The 25,786-nt window shown below is 46.4% G+C and overlaps 1 protein-coding gene across 1 annotated transcript; it reads right to left on the reverse strand.

Annotated features, from left to right (window-relative positions):
• Positions 1–5,590: 5,590 nt before the first annotated feature.
• NGB (neuroglobin) lies at positions 5,591–25,786 on the reverse strand. The gene is made up of 4 exons (XM_044436423.1): positions 25,675–25,786; positions 16,342–16,453; positions 10,855–10,974; positions 5,591–8,658 (listed from the first exon to the last, which is right to left on the reverse strand). Exons 1-4 carry the CDS (start codon positions 25,776–25,778, stop codon positions 8,512–8,514), a joined length of 483 nt encoding a protein of 160 aa, XP_044292358.1. The 5' UTR covers positions 25,779–25,786; the 3' UTR covers positions 5,591–8,511.

Raw genomic sequence — 25,786 nt, forward strand, 5'->3', positions numbered from 1 at the left:
CCTTACTGCAGAAAATCTATCAAATAAGAAAAAAATGTAAAAGTGGCTAGGCTACATTTCGTCTAGCTATTGCCGCTAAGCACCAACACCAAAGTCAGCCCATGATCTAACCTGGGTCTGTCTTCATGCACAGTTTTTAAAAATTTTGGACTTTTAGCATTCCAACATGGTCGCATGCAAGTTGGTGGAATGCAGAACAACGGAATGCTTAATATGGCTTGGGAGGAGGCCTAAAAGAGTAATAATTTGAATAAATTGGTTTCTCCCACAATCTAAGTCTGGAGGAGTAACTGGAAATCCAATCCAGCCTTTCCCCATCTGCAACCTGCAATATAGACAACACTGCAGGATCAGTGTAAGCTACTTGGAATCCCTTTCCAACATGCAATGTGGGTTTAACAGTACACTGCAGATGGTTGTATATTCTCAGCAATGTATGGGGAAAAGTAATGGACAGGTTTATTGTATTTTTGCAACTTCAGCCCATCCTGCATCAGGGGTCTAATACTGTGGTCATACTACAGGGTTGTTGTAAACAAGGAGGAACCTGACCTGCAGTATTCAGTATGAGCTACACTGCAGGGATAGCGTAGGCTACCTTTTTCCCAGCCACAGCCTCTTCCAGTCTGCAATGTGGAGAGTGAACTGCAATTGCTCTGGAATTGGCATAGGCAGGATTTTTAAACATGTTTCACACCAAGTAAGAATTGAGTTAGAAAGATGGGGGATTCCTCTGTCTGCTGCTAACTTGAGGGGTTCAGGGAACAACTGGTACCCAGTCTCAACCTTGGATGTCTCCTTTTTCTAAGAATAGTTCTCTGCATGGCTTCCTCTCTGTGTGTGTCTTATTCCTTCCTCCCTTTCCAACCACTCCATCTCATTCACCTTCCCAGGCCAGTGTCGATTTTTCCCTTCTCTCAGTGTCGCTACATTCCGTGCCACTGAGCCTTCATGGGAATTCTTCCCTGCATATCCACAGCCCCTTCCAGGGTTTGCCCCAACTGATGCTTTTTTCTTGCGCGTGGGTGTTCCAAAGTGAACTGCACAATGGCAAACTCTCTTGTGGTTGGGAAATAAGTGGGGCCTCAACAAAATGTTGCAGTGTGCTGTGCACTCCTGTTCAGGGATTCACCCTGCCCACATAGCCCCTTCTAGGATACCATGCAGTCTCCCCAAGTTCCCATTCTGCCACCCCAGTCAAATCGGTGCTGTTTTGGTCACCCGAAGATCTACACTCTGGAAACAAACCAACTTGTCCTTAGCAGGCGTGCTCCAGCGAAGTCACACTGGGAGCCAGCTCCAACAAGACCAGTTCAGATGAAGTCTAATACTGGACCAACGTTTCTATCAAGCCCTAGTCATCAGCCTTCAGTCACTTGTTTCCACCAGGGATTCCCCAGCTGCACCCATGGCCATATGGTCCCCATCGGTTTCTTCCTTCGGAAAACCTTAGTCTGAAGGCCTAACGGAGGTTCTCCCTTTCCCCTTCCTAATCCCATTTCTTATGCATATATGAGAGACCGGAAAGCCTCACTCATTTCATGCACCCAACCTTAACTCCCACACAACGAGCAGCACTATTAGTCACATCCCAATGTTGCGGAGAGAGAGGGCAGCTTTCCTGAAACTGTTCTGTCTATGGAGAGACCCTGTGGAATAAGGGGTGCTGCTTAACATGCCAGCCATCTATAAATGCTTCTTTGTAAGTATCCCTTCAGCAGTTTGATGGTTTAGGCTCCAACTAGTCTCTAAGATCTGAAGCAAGCCCAACAGGGGGAGCTGGAAACCTGCTCCAAACACTGTTTGGAAGGTTAGGGAGAGACTAGGCATTTTATGGTCCACCTATGGATCCTCCCCTATGACTCCTCCCATATAACCCTGTTGAGAGGTTCTAATCCTAATCCCTGATGGGCTTGAATCGCATGAGGCACAGCGGGAGGAGTGCGGAAGTTCCACCTGCCCTTCCCTCGCCATCTCTGTAACCCTCTCCGCTGCCGGGGCAGGCTGCAAGGTGCGGGCCCTGCCGCTCTGGCTATGTCTGCACAGGGATTACACCCTCAGCATCACAGAAATACCTGCTCCAGAATTCAGTGTGGTGCCAGCCCCCTTGTGGTTGAGCAACCCTGGGCAAGGCCCCATTAGAGGCACTGAAAATGGAGGCTACTGGCCACCATTTTCACCAGCGCCTGTTGATCATCCTCACTGCCTCCTGATGCTTTCTTAAGAGGCCAAGATCTGGCAAACGAGGCCATGGCATCTCCCACGCCTCCTCTATCACTTTTGCCTGGGCCAGAACAGGAGGCAGATCAACAGGCGCCAGCCCTGAAGAGGAGGAACACGTCCAGAGGGCTCTTGTTAGTGGGATCCCGCTGGGTTGCGGCCCATCAGCAGGAGTCCAGCCAACCTTGCCTTTGAAGCAGGACCTGTGGGGAGCCTTGTGGGTACAGCAGGCACCCCACTGATTGATCATAGAAACAAAGTGAGTCAGAAGGGGTCTCCTGGGCCATCCAGTCTGACCCATGGTTCCAGCCGGCTCCGCTCACAACCTGCCCACCATGTGCATGTCTAGCTTATCCTTGAACACCCTCAGCGATGGGGCCTCGACCACCCCCTGTGGAAGCCCATTCCATACCCCCGGGGTCCTGTCAGGAAGTACTTCCTGGCATCTAAAGTGACCCTTGGTTCCCCAGCTTTGCTTCCATCCCCCCCTCCTGCAGTCCCCTCCAGGTCTATTTACGTGGAGGATTAGAATACCTGAAAACGGCTCTTAGTGCTGCAAAAGCAGCGCTGGGACAACATTTGCCAATCCATCGCGTTCCACTCAAAATCTTCCCAGGACAGCTCTTAGCCTAAATGAACACATTTGTAAGGGGGGGGGGGGTGTAAGCAGCCCACATGGTTAAACTAGCTTGTTTTGAAAACTCTTCTAGGCCTATGCACCCCATCAGGCTTAAGTCATGTTTCAGTTCAGTTTAATGGCAGGCTAAAAGATGGGGGGGGGGGTTGAACTGTGCTTCGCATATTCTGAAGTGATGCAAGAACCGGTGAACATTGAGCCGTGGCCCAGTGCTCTGAGGAGGTTCTTGGCTCAGTGCTCTCAGGAGTTTCCTAGAGCTGGTTGGCAGACAGAATGAGATAATAAAGCTAAGAGAGCAGTGAGTGTTGATGTCAACCTTAAAATATAAAGTGGTTTCAAAGTGGTTTAACCTCTATAGGCAGCCCCCGCCCCCCCCCCCCGGCCAATAACAGATATAAATGTGCTGGAGTCTGCCAAAGGCCTAAAACACAACTAGACTCATAGGATGAACCCTGAGGGAGCAAAAGGAACACTGAGAAGGAAGGGGGCTCCACAAGGGATTGTTACAATTGCACAGCCCCTTCCAATGAGTCATATTGGGGCAGGATGGGGAAGGAGCGGGTGATGACTCCTAAAGGACCAATCCAATCGGGCACAAAGAAGGCACCAAGGACAAGCTCAAGGGAAACTTTTCAGTCTCCCATCAGCTACTCAGAATGGCCGAGGGAAACTCACATCACACAGCCAGTATCGGGCTTTGACCACCTCTGTGACGACAAAGCTGAGCTAAAAGGCTATGCGCATGTCAAATAGCCACCGGTACTGGTTGACGTGTCATCGGTCAGTGGAGTGCAGCTGAACAACTGACACACGATTCATGCAATGGTGATTGGCTTCCTAGGGCAATGGGTGAGGCAGCGAGAGAAGGCCTGTGGCCAGAAAACAATTTCCTTGAATGGCCCTCATTACATGTGCACCAACTATATGTCCTCCATTTGACTAACATGCTGTCACCTTGCCATTTCCTTCTTTTTAGTGGCCCCACATGAACCACAATTTTTCTTAAATATTTACCAAAGGAATTAAGATAGCAATTAGCAAATGAGAAGATGTAACTACCCTACAGGAATACAGATTTCATCCAAAGCAGGTGACCAGTCCACCCAACCAAGATCTCAGATAATCATCAGGGTGGGATCAATGAGCATTGAGATCACGAGTGGAGAGGAGCAAAACTACCTAATGGGATCAGAGCCGACATTCATTTAGTGCAGCCGCCTGCCTGGGACATCAGCCCCTTCACACACAGACCCTCATGCTTCTGAGGTGTCCCTTGCTCTCTCAGCCATTCTCAGTTTTGCAGAGGAAATATGCAGTCAAGACAGGCCCCTGGGCTTAAACCGCACAGGGTAAAATGTATTTCCATCTTCTGTTGCTTTGCTCTCCCATCCAGAGTGTCCATCACTCTCTGGCAATGAGGAAAAACTACCTGCTGCGGTGGTTGCAGGCAACCATCTGCCTTGGCACACACCTGTTCTGGTTACTATGGAAATCAGTGCTCCCACATAGCTCGCATGTTCCTGCCAGGTTTATCACTGTAATGCAAGAACGTCAGGATGGGGTGATAGCAAAAGCTCCAGGTATCCCAGGGCAAAGGCTGGCAAGGGGGAACCAAGGGCTTCATTTGGAATGGCTAACAGCTACATTGCTTTGTTTTGAGGAACGGGCAGATTAAAGCTGCCGAACTCACTCCCACTTAGTAAATCCAAGCCAGGCAGGAAAAACTACACCTGCACACATGCAGAACAGCCCCAGAATGTCATGTACCAGTGACATGGGCTTCTGCAATCAAATCTCTGTCTGGACATCTTGCAGACACAGGGCCAAGTTACCAGCTGCTGTGGCTGGGATCCAAATATACCAAACTGAATCTAGCACAGATTTTTGATCAAAAAACTGAACCAATTCCCTGTAGTCTTTCTAGAGTTTAGCAATAAAGAACACTTACTTTTCTGTTTTAAATTCCAAAAATATGATCTTAAGTTTGAATCACAACTTTAGGTGCTTCTGCACGCATTGAAAAGATTCAGATCCCCAGTTTTGACCTACTCTTTTTTCTTTCACTGCCAGCCACATGGCAGTTTCCCACACATGTGCTACAGCACAGGACCTGTAGGAAGCACCCCTGGAGATATGGTGAAATCCAGATCCTGAAAGGACACCTATGCTTAGAGGGGGAAACTCTCAAATGCTGTCATCTTGTGCTGCAAGAATTGTGACGCTCGGGGAAAGGAGCCTAGCTCAGTAGAAGCATACACACTTTGCATGAAGAATGTCAGAACGTAAGCAGAGCATCTGGCCCACCATGCCATTCCCACAGTGTCCAGCTGGATGCCCACAGGACGCCCACAAGTGGGACAGGAGTGGAACAGCCGCTACTCACTGGACTTTCCCCATGATGAGTAGCCAATAATAGCCTTATACTCCGTGACAGAAGGTCCTAGGTTTAATCTTGTCATGCCCAGTAAAAAGGATCTGGTGATACATGATGGGGAGGCATTTTCGTGAAATCCTGGAGAACTGCTGGCTGTCCCTGACTAAGGGCAGCTTTGGTCCTTCCTCCTTCACCAGAGGAGGATGGCAGGAACTTCATATAAACAGCAGTCATATAAACCAAGGGAGCGACCACAGTTGGATCCACTTCTCCTGGGAAAAGTAGCCATGCACAGAGAAGAAAACGCCTCTAGGAACATGTTGACATCATACTGGTTTCACACTGCCACATTACCAGTGGATGCAATAGGCAAAAGAGACATCATCCCAAACAGGTCTGACACACACCAACAGCAGAATTTTTATTTCTTTGAAATTCAACAAAACATGGCACACAAAAAGCATCTAAAGAGCTATGAAAGGCACAAGACATTCCCAACATTTAGGGTTCTGTATGCAATAAATGTTTTTGTATTGAGGAGCATTCAGTGAAGTGGGCCTGAGGCCCGGAACAGTACAAAACTCAGAAACAGGTTTATTGTCTCCTTTCCTGCTACTTCAGAGAACTGGGCCTCAGTCACCCTGGGACAAGTCACTGGGTCACAGTTACAGAATGCCATGGAAACGCACACCAAGTAGCTACAAGGAAGACTGAAGCTCTGCAAAAAAAAAAAAAACCAACCAACATCTATCCTAAGGACTCAGGGGGTTGGGGGTATATATATCTATTTCCAGACAGTATTAAATCAGTGCAATTAACATAGTTTGTGCAGGAATAAGCATTTCCGATGACCAACACAGAATCTGATCATCTCTCATCATGTTTAATTCCCAGTTGGCTACTGTCGCACAGCCTTCCTTTGCTCATAAAACAGATCTGACTGCCAAGGATTTACCATTATGCCACTCCAACTTCACTCTTCCCCCCACCAAAAAAAAAAAAGTTTGGGGAGGAGCAAAGGAATGTTGCCCAAACTCAGCAGGACATGTACAGATGTTCTGGGCTTATTGGACGCATTATGCAGCGGGAGGTAGGAAAAAGGTGAGAGAACATTTGTGCAGAGAGAGGCAGGAAAGGAAGGAGGAAAGAGAAGAGCTAGGAGGTGTGTTAAAGCACTGGAACTCACCAGCGGGATTCTGCAATTTACTGGACAGAGTGGAGAATATGCCATATTAATACAGCTCAAACTATGGAAAAGATTCAGTCCCCCTTGGCTGCTGCTTTCTCTCTCAAAGGTTTTCTGCTGCTGCTCCATGGTTAGAGAAGAGCATTATGCTTAACATGTGTCTGCATTGCCCCTGTTGATCAGAGCAAGGCTGTCACACTTTTGAGAACTTCTCCAGAGCCAGAAAACTAGGTCCATGTCAGTTTCTTCAACAAAAGGAAAATTCTGTTGAGGGGTTCAGAATGGCAAACCATCCACAGTAGAAAGCAGCAGCTTGATTTTCAGGCTTCAGCCCAAAATTATGACTTCAATCTGCATTAAAACCGTGGGCCCAAACGCAGTGCTGGAGGATGCTTTCCACTTTGCGCTGTGTTGTCCTTTGTGCAACGCATTTGTCCCGAAGCTTTCTTGGAGTTAATGGACACAACAGAGGCTTGGCAACATGTAACATTTTCTCAAAAACAAAAAAGGCTTAAGTGCCCCTACAAATATATTTTAACACAACATAAAAATTAACCCAAACATAGGAAGATTTCAAAGGGCTCAGTCATATGCATGTCTAGACAAAGAACAAGTTTACAATTCCCACGTGAGTCCTGCCAGCCTGCAGAGGATCACACCTTAAACTGATTTTGATGCAAAAAATAAGGTCACCCACAGACAAAGGAAATGTATGAACATGAGCGGGCAATTGCTTCCACACGGCCCGGAAGATCATCCATACCTAGTTGCCAAAATCATGTAATTACACACATTAAATACAATCACAAGGTACAATCCTGAAGCACTGTTAAATTGGTTTATTAGATGGCATGTAAAGCACAGGCAGAAAAGCAGCTTCTTAGTGGCCAAGGAAACAGTTTGCCACTGGCACATTTGGGGCCATCCAGACCTTTGCAGCTTTCCTAGGCCACATAAGTGGCAGTGGATTTAGTGGAAGAATCACCATCCCAGCCTATCATATGGGCATCATGGGGGGCAGGATTCCTGCCTGTCTGTAAGACAATGTATGTATTCTGCCCCCTCACAAACACAAACCAGGTTTGACCCACCAATTGTTTTTTTATGGGCCTCTCTGCTTCCAGAGCAAAAGGAAGAGCTGACTTCGCATTCGCTTTCCGCAACTGGATATTCTCCAGATGTGTTCAACTACGATACCTCTTATCTCTAGCCAGTATATTTGGAGGGCTGCTTACATGCTTGCTATCTACACCAAAGGCTGCCTGCATTTCTAATTTCTCAGGATGGGCTCTATCATGAGGACTAATTAAAACCAGACAAAAACTTCAGACCCTAAGAGGATTCTTTCAAGCATTCAAAAGGCTGTTCAAATATGCTTTGGGAAGAAGAACATGAATGGCAATGCCCAGAAATGGATTTTATGCTACCAACTCTCTTTGGCCAGAAACCAGGATGAATCCTGGAAGCTTTTCCCAGAACGAAGGCTGCGTTTGCCACTAATTTCACTACAAGTTTTTATTTTCACACACAAGGAACTGGCAGCTGCTGCTTTCCCACTGGCTTTCATGTTAGACCCTGTGGCCCAGCATTTCAAAAATCCAGCCAGTGCACAGCTCAGATGTACTTAAGAATTAACCCACTTTTTTAGAAGAAGAAGGAGTATCCTGCTTGGATAATCCTAGGGAAATGCACATACCATTGATTAATTTTACTAAACCCATCTCAGTCCCTCTCTCCCTATGGAGAGGCTGGTGCAATAACCTTTCTGTCCTAAGGGATCTTTCCAATTTCCCTTTGTAAGGAGATGATGGCAAAGAAAGAGCTGGAGGGGAAGCTGCTGCATCTGCAACAGCCAGGCTGGCTCTCGTATGCCCCCTGCAAACAGAGATGTGGAACTGCCACAGTGAAACTCGGAAGCGGCGTCACATTATCACAACAGAGATGGAGAATGTGAAAGTAAACAAGCGGGGAGGGAAGGAGAGAGAGCACTGCAGAGGTCGCTCTGAAATACACCAAGCTGGGAAGGTGGGCTTGCTCTCCCCTCTCAGCTGCTCCCGCTAAGAACAGCCAGAACCCCCAAGCCTGACGGCAGGTTTATTCCACCTTCCTGGGCTCATCCCAGCCACAGCTCATGGCTCTCACCACAGCACTGTAAAGTTTGGTCCAGGCCTCACGCACATTCGGGCTGAAGGCAGGACCATGGCATTTCTCCAGCATATACAGCAAGGATTCCCCCACGGCCTGCAATGGAAACAGGAGACAGAGATCAGCAGAGGCCTGGGGCATGCTCCGCTCGCCCCCAAAGGCCATGTTGCTTTAACACCTGCACCCATCCAAGGATCACCAAAACCTGTGCAAGCATTTGAGATTCCCAGATCCCTCCATCAGGCAAGATGTTACTGTAACGCAGGTTGGCCTTGCAACATGAAACAAAAGGATTATTTTGACCACCTGACGATGGGACTTTCAATGTGGGATGTCACATGCAACCCAACTACTAGGTCATGTTTTCCATGTTTTCTTCTTGATTTTTTTACATAAATTAAAAATTATATATGAAAGCTCCAAAAGGAAGTATCTGTCTAGAAAAGGAATCTCTGTGTTTAACTGAGCACTAGAAACTGATCTGAGTAACAGATATATCTTGCATTTACACACACACAAGCACAGAAGATCTGCCATGATTGATTTTTGTCCCCCAAAATCCCTTTTCTTTTTTGTCTCACTTTGTTAGCAGCTAAGAGAGGCTAATCCCATTACGTTTTCGACTCTCCTTTGGCCTTATCCTTTTGCTACTGCAGACCTTATGGCTTTAATATCCTGCCAGGTTTCATTCTCCCCAGCCCCATCCAATTTTGTCAAACAACCAACATGATGGCAAGTGCTAAATAAACTCAAATGGTTGCTCACAATTTTGAGACACTTTATTGATCTTAATAAAGATGTTGCCCTATTATAGGGTATGGATCCCCCCCCATAGGCCAAAACACATGAATGCTTTTTTTATTGCATACTTCATAGGAGTGCCTGCTTTTTCTGCCCCCAAAAGAGAACCAGATGCCGAATACCCCTTTTAAGGCCTTCAGGCCAAAGCTAGCTTTGCTTAGAAGCACTTTCAGTTTAACAGCTCTAAAATCACATGAGCATCCAAATATCACATCAAATGTACTACTGTTAAGATAATTTGTTTTCAGAAAAGGATTAGGGTTAGGACATAAGAGCCATGCTTAAACCAAGATCCCGTGTTCCCACAGTGGCCAGTGAACTGACTGGGGGAAGCCAACAAATAGGCCATGAGTGCAACAGCATCCTCCCACCCATGTTCCCCATCAACTGTGGTACTGGAAGCAGCAGTAGCCATTAACAGATTTATCCTCCAAGCATTTGTCCAATCCTAATCGGTGGCCATCATTACATCTTGTGGCAGTGAATTCCATAGTGTAAACATGGACTGCATGAAGAAGTTCTTCTTTTTATCGGACCTGAATTTCCCACCAATCAGCTTCACAGGATGACCCTTGCAAATATTATGGGGGAGTGATTGGTAGACTGCATTTCCTCGATGCCCATCTGGAGGACCCACCATTAATCTTTCCTGAAACCCCATCACTTTCACCCAGCTCTCATTCCCAGTTATGAACAGATCCATTCTTTGCCCTTAGCAGCTTCTCCCAGACGCATTTTACCAAAAGGTGGGGTAATTGGGCACCTGTCCTTCTTCCCACCCATTTCTGCACCCACCCTAATGATCTTCATTTTCCTTTATTAAGTTTGCACATATTTCTTCTTCATTCCACCCCCACTCTGGAACTCTTACCATAAGATTTGAAATCCTTATAATTCTTCCTCATTTAAAACAACAACAACAACAACAAAAGATTGTACTCCCACATACCAAGAAGATGCTATAGGAACCTTTCTCCTAAAGAAAGACTCAGCAGTCCTTACGTGTTATCTCACCATCTGACGTGTATTTATTTCCTTGTTGCCTTTCTGCCATTGCATTCAAGACATTTTATACGTCAAATGAAATTTTCTAAGATACAAAAGCTCCTTTTTCCTGCCCCTTTGTAGACCAAGTCTTCTAGAGCCCATCACCCAAGCTTCTTGGCCTGGAATTCTCCTCTCTTGCTTTTTCTTCTGCCATGGAGGTATTTTCAAAGGCTCCCAGATGGCAGGAGAAGTTGTCCCAGCTGGAGTCTCTCAGGCCAACAATCTTCTATTTTAGAGCCAGTAGTATTTCTTAATACAAATATTAACAAGGGGGAAATTGCAGGTATTTCAGTCCTTGTGGTATTCCAAGGTGTGCAAAATGCGTTATAAACCCTTATGCATTTATAAGACTTTAAACAAATCTCCTCTCATCAACTGAAAGGAAGGTGAGGCAAATTCTGAATGGCACAGATCTATCTTGAAATGAAAAGACAATTTACTTACTGAAAAAGACTCCACCTTCACACCAACTGCCTGGTGTTTTTTACCCAGGTTGGCAAGGTACTCCTCCAAACAGTGTAAGTTCTCCAATTGGGTTACAGCTGCATCTATTACCAGCATTACCTAATAGGCAGACAGGACAGTAAGAGAACAGAAGAACAGAGTTCCATCCCGAAAGAGAAACACTTTTCTAAAGGCATTCTGCAGAAGTCCCTGAAAGGCTTGTGCTGCATATCTCTGGAAGTCCAAACGGAAACACATTGAAAAGATATCTGTATTTCAAAGAAGCAACACAGTTGTCTCTTGCTACAACTGTGCCTCCTGTCCTAGATGCAATCAGCCCTGCTCTGGGACAGTCAGGTGATGGGTAGTTCAGCTTCAGCACTCTATTTATTTCATTGTCCTGATGCCCAATAGCTGAGGCTTTCTGGGCAGTTACCAAAAGCTAAAAAACAGAGAAACAAACAAAATTAACACAAAACAACAAAACCACAGCAATTGCAATTGAATCAGCATAGGAGCATATTAGTGGTACAGGATAATGCAGTATTAAAAAGAAAGTTAAAAGTTAAATTGTTAAAATGCTGAGAAAATAAGACACCCTCACCTGTTGCTAGAAAGAATGCAAAGTAGGGGCCAGGTGCACTAATGAGTTCTTTATGGCACTGACTCTGAAGATAGTTTTTATTGCTCCACATTGGCACTGCTAGAAACATTTCCAAGATCCAGTCCATTGATGCACATGGGTCAGATATGGTTTCATCTGCACTAGCTGACTGTGCCATTCCAGGCTCAATTCAAAGTGCTGGTTTCACCCTTTGAAAGCTCTAAATAGTTTGGGACCAGAGTATCTTATGAATTACCTCCACTCATCCACAGGTATCTTCCTGCCCTTAAAGGGAGTCAAATGCCAAGGCCTTGGTCTAAGTCTCCCACCGCCCACCTCCATCCAGGAACAGCGAGGGGGCACCAGTGATATCACCACGACAGTGAAATGCCTTGCCAAGAGGTCCACCTGCTCCCAGGCATGCCTTTCCTTCTTTGGGAAGTCTTTTAAAGGAAGGCATGGTACCAATTTGACCTGGCTACTGGCTTCAACATTCATCTGGTCCTTTTCATGCTTGTATGGTTTGTTTATCTCAGGGGTCCTCACACTTTTGCAATAGGGGGCCAGCTGAAAGGCGGCAACCCACGTGGGCGGGTGAGGCGGGGGTGGCTGGGCGCGTGGGCCAGTGAGGTGCCATCGGGCAGGCGTGGCGGCAGCTCGCTCAGAGATCTCCCAGCAAGTCCAAAACCATCTCCGAGCAAGCAAGCCATTGCCTCCCTGCCCGCGCAGCAAGTGGCGGCACAGGCCGGATAAATGGGCATGGCGGGCCGCATCCGTCCCCCAGGCTGTAGTTTGAGGACCCTTGGTTTATCTTCTTCTGCTTCTGCATCTTCTTTTTCACATGTTTTGGAGTTTGCCAGGTTGAGTATTTCTAAGGGAGGCAAGTTAAACCAAAAAACCCCCTTAACACCTAAATAAAATATGTCTGGCCACCCCTGGAACCACCCAGTGGCCAAGTGCTCTCTTTCATTTAATGCAGTGAGGCTGTTCTAAGCACTGTATCTAACAGAGCAACCCTAACTTTGGAGGGGGCAGGGAGTGATGCGGTGCACCAGCCAGGGCAGGAAAGAGGGACACTTTCAAAGGAGGGAACTTTGGTGCTTCTTCTCTCCCCCCCTCCCCACCCTGCCGCCCCTCTTCATTTCAATGGGAAGAGAATTGCTGATGCTACCTCCAGTTTGACACAGGCAATGGGCCTGGCTGTGAGGTCTGCTGTGGGAGTGGAGGGGCTCCAGGTCCACATCTAAGACCACCTCCACCCCATGCTCCTTTTCTGGGAGCTGACTGCCATTAGACATCTACCATGGGGCACTGGGACAAATCCTTTGTTTAGTCACAAAGTCGTGCCCAACCCCTAACAACCCCATGGACAACATTCCTCCAGGCTCTCCTGTCCTCCACCATCCCCCTGAGTCCACTTAAGCTCACGCCACTGCTTCAGTGACTCCATCTGGCCACCTCATTCTCTGCTGTCCCCTTCTTCTTTTGCCGTCTACTGTTCCCAGCATTAGACTCTTCTCCAGGGAGTCCTTCCTTCTCATTAGGTGGCCAAAGTATGTGAGTTTCATCTTCACTTTCTGGCCTTCTAAACAGCAGTCAGGGTTGATCTCCTCCAGGACTGACTGGTTTGATTGCCTTGCGGTCCAAAGGACTCGCAGGAGTCTCCTCCAGCACCACAATTCAAAGGCCTCAATCCTTCGGCACTCAGCCTTCCTTAGGGTCCAGCTTTCACAGCCATACATTGCAACTGGGAAAACCATAGCCTTGACTATACGCACTTTTGTCGGCAGGGTGATGTCTCTGCTTTTTAGTATGCTGTCTAGATTTGCCATAGCTTTCCTCCCCAGGAGCAAGCGTCTTTTAATTTCTTGGTTGCAGTCCCCGTCTGCGGTGATCCTGGAGCCCAGGAAAATAAAATCTGTCCCTACCTCCATTTCTTCCCCATCTATTTGCCAGGAAGTGAGAGGACAGAATGCCATGATCTTAGTTTTCTTAATGTTGAGTTTCAAGCCAACTTTTGCACTCTCCTCCTTCACCCACATCAAGAGGCTCTTTAGTTCCTCTTCACTTTCTGCCATTAGGGCAAATCCTACCTCCCAGCATATCTCCTTCAGTTCGATGGATAGTTAGGATTGCTCTCTAGCTCCCCCTTTTAATTTAATTAATTAATTGTTCGCTTCTGTTGGTGGGAGGACAATGTGCAGCCCATACAGTGCATTTGGACCTTGGTACCATCAGGGTGGTCTCTTTTACTGTCTACTGTCCCCTGAAATTGTCCCCCCACCACCAAAAGAAAGAAAACATGTCCATTGTATCACAGAATACCAAAGGGTTAAATTTGCCTTGAAAGTATACAAACACTATGAAATGGTTTGCTGCTGAATTGGTTCAGGGTGGAGGCCGGCAGCCCCTGAACTTCCTAAAGTTGCCAGCCACCCCGGTTTATATTCTACTTCTCAAAGAGAAAATTGCTTAAGGGGAAGAACAATGAAAGCAGCATTCATCAAAATATGTCAGCTAAAACTTATTTACAGTATACTATTACAAAAAAGTCACACATGCCGGAGAAATAAACAACATTAAAACCAAGTCTTTAATCATATCTACAAGCATCAGAACACATTAAATTAAAATCAGCCAACTGCTAGGTGGAAAGCCAGCTAAAAAATGAAAAAGGTTTCCATATTCCTGCAGGCTCCCTAATGTCAATCCTTTCTTAACCCATCCTTGAAATTAGCTTCTGCTTGTCCTTCCCCCTTGCTCCTGTTAAGTTTAATTATTTAAATGACACTAAATGTCATAAAGTGAATAGATTTATGCTGTTTTCAAAAATGCATTATCAAGGAGCAGAGGGGAGGAGATCAAGTTAGAATAACGCTCATCACAAATGTTTGCCTCTAGATAATTTTTCCCCGTGAGACCAGGGCTTCTCAGACTTTCTACTGCTGGGATCTACTTGAGAAAGCTTGAAATTACTAGAGCCCAAAATGGTGATACAAAGTAATTCAGCCATGGCAGTGGAATTTGGAAAAATCAGCTGGCAATGGCTGGCATCGTTTTCTATCGGTATCTAGTCCTGTTTTGGAAATTATGAAAAAAAATTGCCACAGCAATTTCCTTGTATCAGGGAGTTCCACAGTTCACCTTATCCAAACTACCTGCAGACATTGGCTCTGGAGGGACTGAGACTCCGTTGCCCAGTTTGAGACTTGGCCTGCCCAGTTGTGGTGGCATTTCCAATCCAAAAGAGTGAAAGGGTTTTTAACTGTCTGCTTTGCTTCCCAGGTTAAACAGGCCTCTCAGAGGATTTCTATGTTCTCCCCTTCTCCCTTCCTGCTTGTCCCACACTTAACCTGCTTCTCCTCAAACAGAATTTTCATTTCATTTCTTCTCCTGTTTCATTTACATTTACCTCCCTTTAATTCTCCCCATCCTGTCTTATCCCAGTTTTTGAAACTGATGATGATGATGATACTCATTTTAATTACTAACCTTTTATCCTCTGGTCCTCCTCCTCTTCCTGCCCCTCCTTCACCTCTCTATCTTTTAGCCATCTTTACTCTGGGATGGGGGGGTGCTGGGGGGGACTGCATGAGATACAAAACGTCCCATGTGCTTCTTCTTTTCTCCCCTGCAATCTGTCCAACCCCTTTGTCTTCCTCCGTTCCAAGCAGCTCAAAATCCCCTACAGTGGGAATGTGCAGGCTTTAGGCTTGGGGGAGATGCTTTCCTGTCTTTACTAGGATCCCTTAATCTAATTCCAATTATACAAAAACTATACAGAATTCCAAGACCAAAATTTTGTTTTCAGTATCAGAATAGCATGGCACTCAGCAATCATTATTTCTGTATGTATGCATATATATATGCAAGGGGACTGCAGGTGGCGCAGTGGTTTAAACCACTGTGCTGCTGGGCTGGTAGATCGAAAGGTCGCCGGTTCGAATCTGCACAATGGGGTGAGCTCCCGTTGCTCCGTCCCAGCTCCTGCCAACCTTGCACTTCGAAAGCATGCAAATGCAAGTAGATAAAAAGGTACCACTTCGGTGGGCAGGTAACAGCGTTCAGTGCACTTTGGTGTTTAGTCATGCCGGCCACATGACCACGGAGACTGTCTGCAGACAAACGCTGGCTCCCTCGGCTAGGAAACGGAAATGAGCACCGCCCCCTAGAGTCAGGCATGACTGGACTTAATGTCAAGGGGAGACCTTTACCTTTTATATATGCATACATGCATATACATATGTATGCAGGGTAGGCATGTCATGAGCAGAGCTGGCTAGAGCTGGGATTCAGACTAAATGGCCCGGGAGGCCCCTTATGACTTGCTCTGTTTCTATGTTCTATGTTTCTATGTATGTATATTTCACCTTTTTCTTGCAAGGAACCCAAAACAGCTTACATTAATCTCCCCTTTTTTTATCCTCATAACAACCTTGTGGTATAGGCTGAGAATCAGTGACTAGACCAGAATCGTTCTAGTTCCATGGGTCTCCTGAACCACAGTTCAACATTCTAACCATTATGTCACACTAGTTTTCACAACAGCCACACAATAATTATGGTTACCACAAGCTATCTTCATTTCAACAGTATAAGGTAAGGCCAAGGAAATCGAATACTATTACTGTAAATCACCCATTCATCTGCCAGTAAGTTCAATCCTATTCACCATACATCTTTTTATCACGCAACAACCACAGGACTAAGTCCACCTGTGAAAGAATGGCTGGACCAGGAGCACCCAGTCCTGATTTGAATGCAGCTCTCCCAGAACATAGATCAACCCTAACTCTTCTATGAATGGCTATCTGCTAATGCAGGCTTCAGCAGCTGGAAAGGTTTGTTCAAGAATGAAAGACAACGATCTTTATATCCATTACCTTTCTAATGTGCTCCAAGAACTCGGGAGATGAGAGGCACTCCTGAGGAGTGGAGAACGTCTTGCAGTTGTACTGGAAAAGGGGCAAGAGGTCAGGTTCCAATTCAAAAAGCCTGAAACAAAAGACATCAGCCCATCACTTATATGAGCACCATTCAAATCAAAGAGTAAAACTTCTGAATCGTCATTCCATCTCATTTCTCTTCCATCCCACCTTCTTCTACCAAGGTCCGACATAGAAATTTGATGCATCAGGGAAAATAAAAAAGGAAATCTGGGGTGAGGGCAAAGTTCCTTAAAAACTAAACTTTTTTGCAAATTTTGTATCTCTAAACTTCCTTTAAAAGTCTTCTTTATAATGTTTAGAAGACTAGTCTCTCATTTTGGGAGACTAAAAGTTGGATACAATATGAAGGCTTGACTTAAACATTTTATTCACCATGAATACATGACATTTTTAAGTCAAGGTATTCTTATCCAACCCTAAAAATTAGGAAGAAGACTTTTATGGGGAGTTTGGAGATGTAAAATTTCGGGAACTTTTGAAGCTATGGATGGGAAGTGAATCCTCACTGCAAGATTCCCAGCCTCATAATTTCTTCCATTCCATTCCATATTGAAATTACCATTCCCGATAATGCTCAGCTTGTAACATATGACTGGCATTACTGTATCATAATATGTGAAGGAAGTATGCATATTCCTGGCAGTTTAGGTTCTCTTCCATAGAGTCTCCTCGTGCTTCTTAGCTTATTCTGGTTAGGTTGAAATTGCTCCAGGGTTCTTAGACAGGCTTCGTCATCGTTCATGGTGGGTTAGCCAGGATTCCCCAGTTATGTGTAAATGAGCTCTTGGTCACTACCCCTTCGATCACGTGCCTTTCAGCTCTGTCCCAAGCATTGCTTCGCAAACAGCTGCTGCACACAATCCTTCTTCTGTGGGTGACTGCCCTGGCTCTAGCTTCTCCTGCTTCCTTGGGCTGCTAGGTGGATCAGGTATTTCAGAGACAGCTTTGAAATACCTGATCAACCTAGCAGCCCAAGGAAGCAGGAAAACATGTAATGATCATGCCTAGTGTAAGATACTCTGTTCAGCCAATAATTACAAACTTACTGAGTTTACTTTTAAATGTTTTAAATATTACTTATTCATGTACGAGCTTATGCATTTAAGTTTCACCTCATACATTTCACTTTCTTAAAGTAACAGAGGCAGCTAAAAAAAAGGTATAGCGTATTTTTCAATTAAGTTCCAAATGGCTGTTACCCCCAAATTGACCTGCTTTCCTCCTTTCCATGGCTTCACCATTTCTGGAAAACTTGCTGCTCTAATCCCCACACCCCAAGAAGGCCAGCAAAAGTTGAGAGTGGCAGGGCCAGGCGCGAGAAGGACACTTTCTCTCCCCTGAACAAGTCAACACTTCAGTGTGCCCCAAAGGGGAATGCAAGGCAAATAGAAGCAGTTGCTTCTTCCCCTGGCTCTTGGCACACCTACTGAGCTTGAAGCGGTTGACAAGAGCAGCCAAGGAAAAGCACCAGGAGGCCAACGGCTCTTGGCAGGCAGGGGGTATTGATCCTCTACATGATGCCAGCCTTCCTGCCAACCTCCATCCCTACCAGTTCCCGAACACAGTTCCAAGCTGTCATGTGAACTCCCCCCAGCCCAAGAGCTGTCCTTGGAAATGGCAGAGGCAAAACAATCCTCTTGCTCCTGGGCAAAAGTTACAGTACCACCGTGCTCTCTCCTGGCCATAGGTCAAGCTGGTTGGGGATGATGGGAGTTGTAGCCCAGCACATATGGCGAGCACCAGGTTAAATAAAAAGGTAAAGGTTTCCCCTTGACGTTATGTCCAGTCATGCCTGACTCTAGGGGGTGGTGCTCATCTCCATTTCCTAGCTGCCAGCGTTTGTCCGCAGACAGTCTCCGTGGTCACGTGGCCGGCATGACTAAACACCAAAGTGCACGGAACGCTGTTAGCTGCCCACCGAAGTAGTACCTTTTCATCTACTTGCATTTGCATGCTTTCCAACTGCAAGGTTGGCAGGAGCTGGGATGGAGCAAGAGGAACTCACCCCGTTGTGCACATTCGAACCGGCGACCTTTCAGTCTACCAGCCCAGCAGCACAGTAGTTTAAACCACTGTGCCACCTACAGTCCCTACCAGGTTAAATAAGGAGGGCTAAATAAGATTGATTTATCAACACACTGCTAGAGTGTAAGAGGGACATGATGTTTAAAAATGCTCTTTCATATAGAGCCCAAGTCATATCAAGGGATAAAGCTCTGGAGGGGAGAGAAGAATGAAGATACCATGACACCTTTAGGGGCATTGGAACATTGCTTGCACCAAGGCTTCTTCCAACTAAATGTCCCTGACAATGCAGTTCATATGCTCCACTGAAGATGCTTCAGTACTTCCCTAGCGCAACATCCAATGCTCACTATCACAAGTTTTAACCTCCTCAACTCTCCCCAGAGTCTTTTTTTTTTTTGCTCTTTCTGAGGGTTGTATCCAATCCTGTGTGCAGAACGCTTACCATTGGTGGAACCGGTTCTCCTTCACTCCAGAGCCCCTCATCTGTGCTCCAGATTAGCTCTGGAGGGTTGGAGGAACCTCTGGGGCAGAAACGAGAGCTGTGCAAGAGCACAGAGAGCATGTTGTGGGGGGGGGGGGTGCTGTTGCACTAGATAATATTGGATGGATCCTGACATTCCCTCCAGCAGGGGGGTTTTTGCTTGTCCCTGCTCTCCCCACCCCCCATAACATACTGTAGGACAGGCTGGCCATGTATTCAGGTCTTATCAGTGCAACTGGAGCCTCCATGCAGTCAGGGGTTTAGAGGAATCCCCCTCCAGAAGCTCCCAGCCCAACTTGGGGTAGACCAGCCTCCCAGGTAAGTGCAGGCACCACGTGAATTCGAGTGTGCCAGTTGGCAGTTGCAGTCTAATAAGCAGCTGTCATCCCTACCTGTTCATCAGGGGTATAAAAGGGGACTCCGCCATGCGATTGCCCCTTTGCTGTAGCTGAACTTCATTCTCAAGAATAAAAGCACAGATTTCCCTTTCTCTCACTCCTGTCATGTTTAATTGGGCGAAGCGTGTCAGGGTCAGACCCACTGTGTCCTTCATTACCAAAGTCATTGCCAGGTTGCATTTCACACATGCGGATCATCCGAGCTGCCCTCTTAACCCTGCCTATTGAGCATCTCTCTGGTGATTCTCCTCTGCTCTCAGCCAAACACGACACGGCCCCACTGAGGCTCCTGCGCTTTATGCAGAGATATAAGGGAAGACATGTGGTGGTGCTGAAAAGAACTGTCTGATCCCAGCAAGACCAGCCTCTCAATCATTCTGAGCTGGCATTCTAATGAAACAAACTGATGTCACCTATCAAGCAGGGACTATAAAGCCATTTGCACAAAGAAGGCTTTATTAAAAAAGAAAAACCTAACAAGATTTCCTGTAGATGGCAATATAAACAGATGCTCACCAAAATCCATTTGACACCAAGCCTCGAGTTATTGGCCAGCCTAGGCACTTTCATTAAAAAGGCCTTGCTGGATTAGGCCCCTAGGGCCATCTGGTTCATTGGCATGATGGAGTTAAACATCCTCTGGTTTTATTTTTGTTTTGTGCCTCTGTCTGTGCCCCAAATCTGAAGGCAGCTACAATGCATAATGCTAGTTGATGCTTATATCACACTTTTGAGTGTTCAAACACTTAATAATTACTTCAACAGTATTTACTATAGCATGGAAGTTAGGCCGGTAATATTGTAGGTGGTAATGTGTAAAAATCACTTACCTAGTAAATTCATGAGAGGGTTTAGATTTGAACTGGAAACCTCCCCACTATACCACAGCTGCTCTCAATAGTCAAAAGCAGACTGCCACAGAAGCTGGAGGCTCCATTTTAGCCATTACAGATAACAGCTGCTGTTGGACCTGTTGTTTGTGAAGTTACCCAGTCATTTGTAAAATGCTACTAAAATGCTAATGTAAAATACTTAATGCTACCTGTCATTGCAACATCCTAACATTTGATCATTTTATTTTGCATTTATCTTGTTTGTTGTGATATTATTTTATGTAACTTGCAAACGAGCTCCTGGTTTGCATCCTGAGAGGTGGCATGTAAACTGTAACACTATGCTAAATATTATTATTATTTTAAAAAACCCTGGTGTCATCACAAAGTTGCTCTATCACTGCTTAGCCTAAAATCACTTTTAAATAGGTTAAATGGCACCAGTCCAGCTAACTAAGAGCCACGGTTTGCCTCTCTCCATGGTGAACAATGCCTGTCCTTTCCTAACCTCAGCTTTCTATCTTTTAATCAATTACTAGCCCATAAAAGGACACATCTCTGACTTCCTTTCCTTAGGAAGGGGAGCTTGCCAAAAGCTCTCCCTTTAAAAGAAATATAAACCCACATAAACAATGCTCACCTAATCATCCTTCTCCATGTTTGTTGACACTTTCAATACATTTTACAAAGTCAGTGAAGCAAGGCACCTAAAGAATCCACGCCAACGCTTCCTTCAGCAAGCCTGGCTGCACTATACATTCCATGTGTGGTTTTAATGTAGCCTTAATCACGCTTCCCACAAATTTACACAATAGAGAATTGTCTGGAAGCAATATAAGCTCCTGTGACCTATTCGAAAAACAGGTGTTGCATGGCCCATGCTGAAGCTGATTTTAAAATACATTTTAGTTAAAGAGGTGGGACCACAGTACGTTTTTGTTTAAGGCTCTTACTTCCAGTAGTGACACCTTGGGAGAGGCGGTTCAACATGTCGGAATGCAGGTGGAGGGACATGCAAAATCTGGGAAGCCACCAAATGATTGGAGGTCGAGAGAAAAAGAGTGGGGCCATGGAAACAGGGTGCAGCCTTCAAGGGAACCCAGGAAGGCCAGGTTTGACTCATGGAGCTGAGGTTTGCACTGCTGCTCTGGTGAATTCAATCCATCTCTAGGGACTTGCTGCTTTCTAATGTGCCTTGATTAGTTCCAAAACTTAAGTGCAACCCTTGCAAACTTTTAAGTGCACCACAGATCATACCTTTATTCTTCATTGAATGGACAGTACTACATTTGCCCTGAGAAATACTACATATGTTTCTTTATCTATTCATTTAATTGATCTATGCAAGTATCACATTCCCTATTTGGTATTACTGATTTTTTTGTCGCAGATTAGCCCTCCAATAGATGACATGGGGGCACCTGAACAGACATGTTGGATTATTTCCTGGAAACGAAAGTCTAGAGCTTGGCTCTGAACTGAGACAAAATGAGCGGAATTGCATTACAGCTAGACAAACATAGCACCACCCTCTACTCATGAGAGGAAGTTAAACAACCCTTCTCCCTGTTTAGGCAGCTATGGCTCAGTGGTGGGGGACATGTCTTGCATGCAGAGGGTCTGAGGTTCAACCCCTGGCAACTCCAGTTAAAAGAAGCAGGCAGCAAGTAACGTCCACGTTCTCCCTCCCACTGGGAGAGCCACTGCCAGTTAGAGTAGGTATCACTGAGCTGAATGGACATACACTCTGACCTGGTGTAACTCTGCTTTGAACACTTGCATTTCCAGTCTTCACACTATACTAATGAGAATTCGGGGTTGTTGTGAGGTCTGATAACCTGAATCATGGCACAGAATCTCCAAAAATATCTAATAGAAATGAGGACTGAAATGCATCCCAGCTCTAAAGCCACAATACTGTATAATGAAATTACATTGTTTCTTAACAACTGCAGTTTCCAGAGGCTCAGAGACCCTGTCCCATCTGTATCTTCCAGTTTTCCCCTCTTTAGCCCAGGGGTTAATAGAATGCACCAGGCATTCAGCTGTTCTCTCACATGCACCATTTCCTCTGCCCTGGGACTGATCCTGGAATTAATTGAGCCTCTCCCCAAGGGCTAGGCCTGGCCTCCGCTCTGGCAATTGCCATGTCACAAGCAATTAGGAAGCTGCTCTGATAAACTCTGCAGAGCTGAGCACAGGAAAAAGGGCTGTGGAGCTGCTCCCTGAATTAGAGAAAACCATGTATTTGCATCCAGGAAAAAAATCAGCAGAAGACAGGAGCCAAACAACCTTTTCCCCTTCCCAATCAGTTCCTGGTCTTTAATCCGGAAGGCAGAGTTTTATGTGAAACCAACATGTCTTGCAAGACCAATCCCACGGGTATTTACTCCAAAGTCATGAGTTCTATGGGGTGCACTCCAAAATAAGTGCACCCAGAAGTGTAGCTCTTTTCACTGTCCAGGCTCTTCTATCTAGTGGGTAAGTGTCTAAAATGGAGTGGGGGGGCGGAATCCTCCTGGAGGCTCAAACTTCACTAGAAAGGTCCCTCCATTGTCCCAGAAGCCTTAAGCATTTTCCCCCTATTTCCATGTGTTAGTTGTGATTAGTTCCTGCCAATGAAATGGCAATCTGCATGACTCTCTCATTGCTCTACATATTCTTGGGATTCTCAGGGAAAATGAAAATAAGTGTCAAGATGATGTTATGTACAAAAGATTTTCCCTACACTTCAAGTCCCTCCCAGTTTGGTACTTTTAAAAGGGAATTTTCACTGGTGAGAATGAATTCAAAACTATGTAAACAGTGATTTTAACTTTTCATATAAATGCAGGTTACATAATAAAGCAATACTATGATCTACGTATTTAATATTAAATGTGAGATATAGATATCCATATAGGTATCGATATATATATATGCAATTAAAACGTCCAAGTTCTTGGAAAAACAGTTGCATACATCATAGTCCAGAGTTTCCTGAAACCTGAGATTTTCTGAATTTTGTGCCTTCAGTATTTTTGGTTACAGATGTTTATCTACACCTTTTTCCCCTTGCAAATTCATTCTGTGCTTAACCTTCATTACTTTCTGAAGTTCAGATTTAAAATAACAGGCAGAGTGATCCTATGGCCCCCTAGGCAATGTCTATAGAGCCACAGGATTTTTTTGTGGCCTGGCTTCAGTTTCAAAACTGGGAACTCTGAGCTTGCAGTGCCTTTCCCCCACCTGACAACCAGCAGAGAAAGAATAATGCCAGCTGCTTCTTCAAGGTGACAAAAGTGATGTCAGAGAAGGGGGTTAGTGGGCATTCTGAGGGTGGACAGAGGGGGATGGTGCCTTGGTTCCCTGCCCTCCCATTCCAAAACTCTGCTGGACAGTCAAAATTGGCTGCCTAAGTACTTTGAAGGGTAGACAGGGCATGAAGGCAAGTTCAGAGGGTTACAGGCAGCCTCATTAGACTGAGCCCTCCTCCCCCCTTTTTTTTTGCTTTTATTTTTAATGATCTTATACCTCTTATTATTAGGAAAGTCATTTTCTTTGAGTAACTTTTTGGCTTCTCTCTTGATCCTCAGTACGTTTTACAAACAGCACACATATTCCATCCCCCACACTCAACAGCCTCAAATAATTTAAAATCTGGATTTAAACAATAAAAACAAAACCTTCATATCAAGCCTTGGTAATAACTGACTCCCCTTTTCAGTGGCTGTCTCTTTTGTAGAACAGGACCACTCCATTCATATCTGAAACCTTTTCTTCTGGTGGCGTGATTCTAACTGTTGAGGTTGCTTGACCTCTTTTTATTACATACTCTCTGCTTTCTTTGTGTTGTTAGAAAACAGAGAGTATTCATCTCCTCTTACATTGTAAAGTGCCATTCTCTGAAGCAGTGGTTGTAGCAACAGCAGCAGGTGAAGAGTGCTTTCCAAAATAAGACTTGCTCTGTACAACATTTTGCACCATACTCGCTTCCTTTCTGCAGAAACAACTTAGGAACTGAAAGCCAGAATGGCATGGCAACTAAAGCACTGAACTGGTATTGCGGTGACCCAGGTCTCTGCTTCGCCCATGAAATTCACTGGATGACTTTGAGCCAGTCACTGACTCTCAGCCTAACCTACTGCAAAGGGTTGTTGTAAGGAGGACGTGGGAAGGAGAAAGAGGACCAAGTTAGCTGCCTTAGGTTGCTTGCAAAAGGAAAATGGCAGGATATAAATGCAATACGAATCATAATCCTAATTTGGCTTCCTGCACCCAACTCATCGGTGTCTCCTAGCCCATACAGCCAGACTTTGACCTGATGGCAGATGCCCGTGGAGGTATTACTTCCTTTCAAAGGACTGGTGGCCACAAACCTCTTGCTTACTCTCCTCTCACACACCAGTAAATCCTCCCCTCCAGGCCTTTATCACTACCTCTGTATTAAGAGAAGTGAGGTAAGACCATCCTGTAGGAGAACGGGGAGTTCTATGCATAACCGAGTGTGGAATCCTGGAAGGCAGGAGGGAGCACTCCTCTTCAGCAGATCTTGCCAGAGGTGGGCAGCCACTACTCCCCAAAAAGTGAGTGGGGGCGCCATTAATGAGTTGGGGGCCTGCTCTCTCACACTCCTGCTCTCTCACACAACGCACGTAACATTCACCCATCCATTTATGCAGACCCACTCCCAATCTTCACCCCCGCCCCCCCCGTAAGCAGTATTTTTAAAGCCTCCACTGGCATCAATGGAAGCCTTTTTAGCCTAATCGCTGCCCGCGGGTAAAGAAGCGGGGAAGCGCGGAGGGGAGGCTGCTGGTCACAGGTTGCCTTCCCCCCGCAGATAACGAGAAGGTGGGGGGGGTCAAGAAATGAGAATCCCCTAAGCTGACTTAATCATCTTGCCCCGATCCCCGAGACACTCTCCTGTTTACTACGTATTTAGCCAGGCAGCTGGAGATTCACCTCCGCACATCCCCTCCCCCGGCCGTTCCAGCCCTCGGAGGCGCAAAAATGCAGCCGCCCGGGAGCACGAGGAAACCGGAGAGCCGCGCCAAGCGCTTCCGAGGTGCTAGAAAGTAATTCAGGCGGGCAGCGACATCGAGTCTCTCGTCACATTCTGGCTTCGGGAACGAAGAGGGCGAAGGTACGGAGGGCTTCGACGGGGGCGGGGCGATCGCCCCTGTCCCGGCCGGCCGCCCCCCCCCCCCGCCCCGCCGCCGCCCGCAGCCCTGTCCGCGCGGTGCTCGGAACAAGCGCATCGCGGCAGACCTGTGAGAGGGCACCCGAGCGGGCAAGTGGCTTGCAGGAGCCGAGAAGGGGCCGAGGACGGGCGGCAGGGCGAGGGCTCCGTGTCCTCGGCGGGGACAAGGGCTGCGCCGACCAAAAGGGGCGCTTGAGTGGCGCGGAAGTTTCGAGGCTCGGCGTCAGCGCGCGCCCTGGCCTGCGCCTGCAGGCTGCGCCGGGGAGCGCTCCTGGCCCCCTCGCGGCTGGCCCGGCGATCTGCCCGAGAGGCGCCCGAGCCGCGCACGTGCTCCCGCTGCCTTACCTGGTGAACAGGACGATGCCGTGCTCCAGCGGGCTGGCGCTCACTTTCTGCCAGCTCTCGCGGATCAGCTTCTGCTCCGCGCTGCAAAGCCCGTCGCGCTCCATTTTCGCGC

Source organism: Varanus komodoensis, unplaced genomic scaffold (genome assembly GCF_004798865.1).
Source record: "Varanus komodoensis strain SLA01 unplaced genomic scaffold, ASM479886v1 scaffold3, whole genome shotgun sequence".
Taxonomy (NCBI): Eukaryota; Metazoa; Chordata; class Lepidosauria; order Squamata; family Varanidae; genus Varanus; species Varanus komodoensis.

Bases quoted from the DNA above. Each gene is read 5' to 3' on its own strand.
- NGB (XM_044436423.1), bottom strand. From the start codon at position 25,778: ATGGAGCGCGACGGGCTTTGCAGCGCGGAGCAGAAGCTGATCCGCGAG. The intron at 16,454-25,674 runs GTAAGGCAGCGG...CTTTTGTTTCAG, and splicing joins GGCATCGTCCTGTTCACCAG to GCTTTTTGAATTGGAACCTG. The intron at 10,975-16,341 runs GTAATGGATATA...TCTGCCTATTAG, and splicing joins TCTTGGAGCACATTAGAAAG to GTAATGCTGGTAATAGATGC.